This window comes from Caenorhabditis remanei, chromosome III, assembly GCF_010183535.1.
Source record: "Caenorhabditis remanei strain PX506 chromosome III, whole genome shotgun sequence".
NCBI classification, from domain to species: domain Eukaryota; kingdom Metazoa; phylum Nematoda; class Chromadorea; order Rhabditida; family Rhabditidae; genus Caenorhabditis; species Caenorhabditis remanei.
Window position 1 is genome coordinate 3,137,554 of NC_071330.1, and position 1,533 is coordinate 3,139,086.

Consider the following 1,533-nt stretch of genomic DNA (forward strand, 5'->3'; position numbering starts at 1 on the left):
TTTCGAATATATGGGGGACCGAAATTTCGAAAAAAAAAAGAGAAAAAACTGGTCGATAAAATATAGTTTTCCCAGAAAGAACAAATGTGCAATAGAGCGCAGTTTCTGATTTACGGAGCTCTAATAAACATCGTTGCAGTTTTTGAAAACCGCGCCGACGGCACGCCAGCCTCAAAAACTTTCAATAAACTAGGTTCCCAACTTTATGGAGTTCTACGCCAGACACCAAATTGCTGGACTAGAAACCGTGGTTTTGAATAACTAGTCCCCCCAACCTCAATATTTTTCAGTACACAATCTCCTCCTTGGCACCTGTCGCTTTTGCTGGGTTGTCTCATATCGACCATTTATGGTGAGTTGGGTTACTGTAGGATTACTGTACTAATAATAGTTTTTCAAGGTTCCGCAACTCTCAAATCGACGTCATTGCTATGGAAGCATTCCACTATTTGACAAACATTGACTACATCTATTTTCATAAAACTAAAATAGGAAGAATAGAGAGAAAAGCGTTTTCGAAAATGTATCAAATCGATCATCTCTACTTCAAAGAGTCTATAGAAATTGGAATGATTGAATCGGAAGCATTCTCGGGAAGTCAGATTGATGAGTTGATTATGGATGGAGTGACTATTGAGAGTGCACATGACACATCCCTTCTGAATATCGACTCGGAGAATACTATTATGAAGAATTGTTCGATTTATTTGGTGCCGAGGAAAGAGGAGAATGTGATAGAGTTTGATGACGAGCAGAAGATCATTGAGAAGGAAGTCTGAGTATCTTTTGGGATCTAGATAAAAGTCCAAAGTTTCAATTTCTGTACTTTGGTATTAAAAATGACCCTTTCGAGTATATTCCATAAGTGAATTTCATACTTGTCAATGCCTGCCCGTCCCGACAAGGCCCGGCTTCAAAAAATTAAGCAATTTTATTCTTTTTTTTTTGAAATGTTTTAAATTTTTCTTCGAAAATGTATATTGAAAATTTCGATATTGAGAAGAAAAATAAGAAAATTGGGAAGAGTGTTCAGTTGAGTGTCCTAGGTGGAGAACGTTAGTTCCTCCATATTTTCCACTCAGTGTACAATTTTTTTTGTAGTTTCAAAAGGTATTTCTTCAACTCGTCATTCTGTGTTCCGTCCATGTCTTCACAACATGTGGTTCTAGATTTCCGTAGACTTTTAAATACAACCAGAGTAAAATGACCGAGTCCTGAAAAAATATGTGAGATTGTTCTGAGATTTTCTGGAAGATGTCTTGCCGTTCAGTTTATTCATGATGTATCGAAACAGTTCAAAAACATAAAACATAGAAAAAGAGAATTAGATAGAGAAAAGCTTGAAAACAAGTATATAAATATAATATACAGAACAACAAAATAAACATCGCTTAAACAATATTTCAGTTGTGGAACACACTTTGAAGGACAATATGTTTTTAGTATAAAACATAAAAACGAACAAAAAGAAAAGGTCCTAAGTGCTCTGTCGCAATCAATGCAGTTGTCCCTTCTTTCCGTCTGATCTTAACC

The 1,533-nt window shown here is 35.8% G+C and overlaps 1 protein-coding gene across 1 annotated transcript; it reads left to right on the forward strand.

The window, feature by feature from the left end:
- Nucleotides 1-205: 205 nt before the first annotated feature.
- GCK72_008773 (uncharacterized protein) lies at nt 206-779 on the forward strand (the record flags this gene model as incomplete). Its single annotated transcript, XM_053727038.1, has 3 exons — nt 206-247; nt 291-352; nt 401-779. 3 exons carry the CDS (start codon nt 206-208, stop codon nt 777-779), a joined length of 483 nt encoding a protein of 160 aa, XP_053586615.1.
- Between the last annotated feature and the right edge of the window lie 754 nt (nt 780-1,533).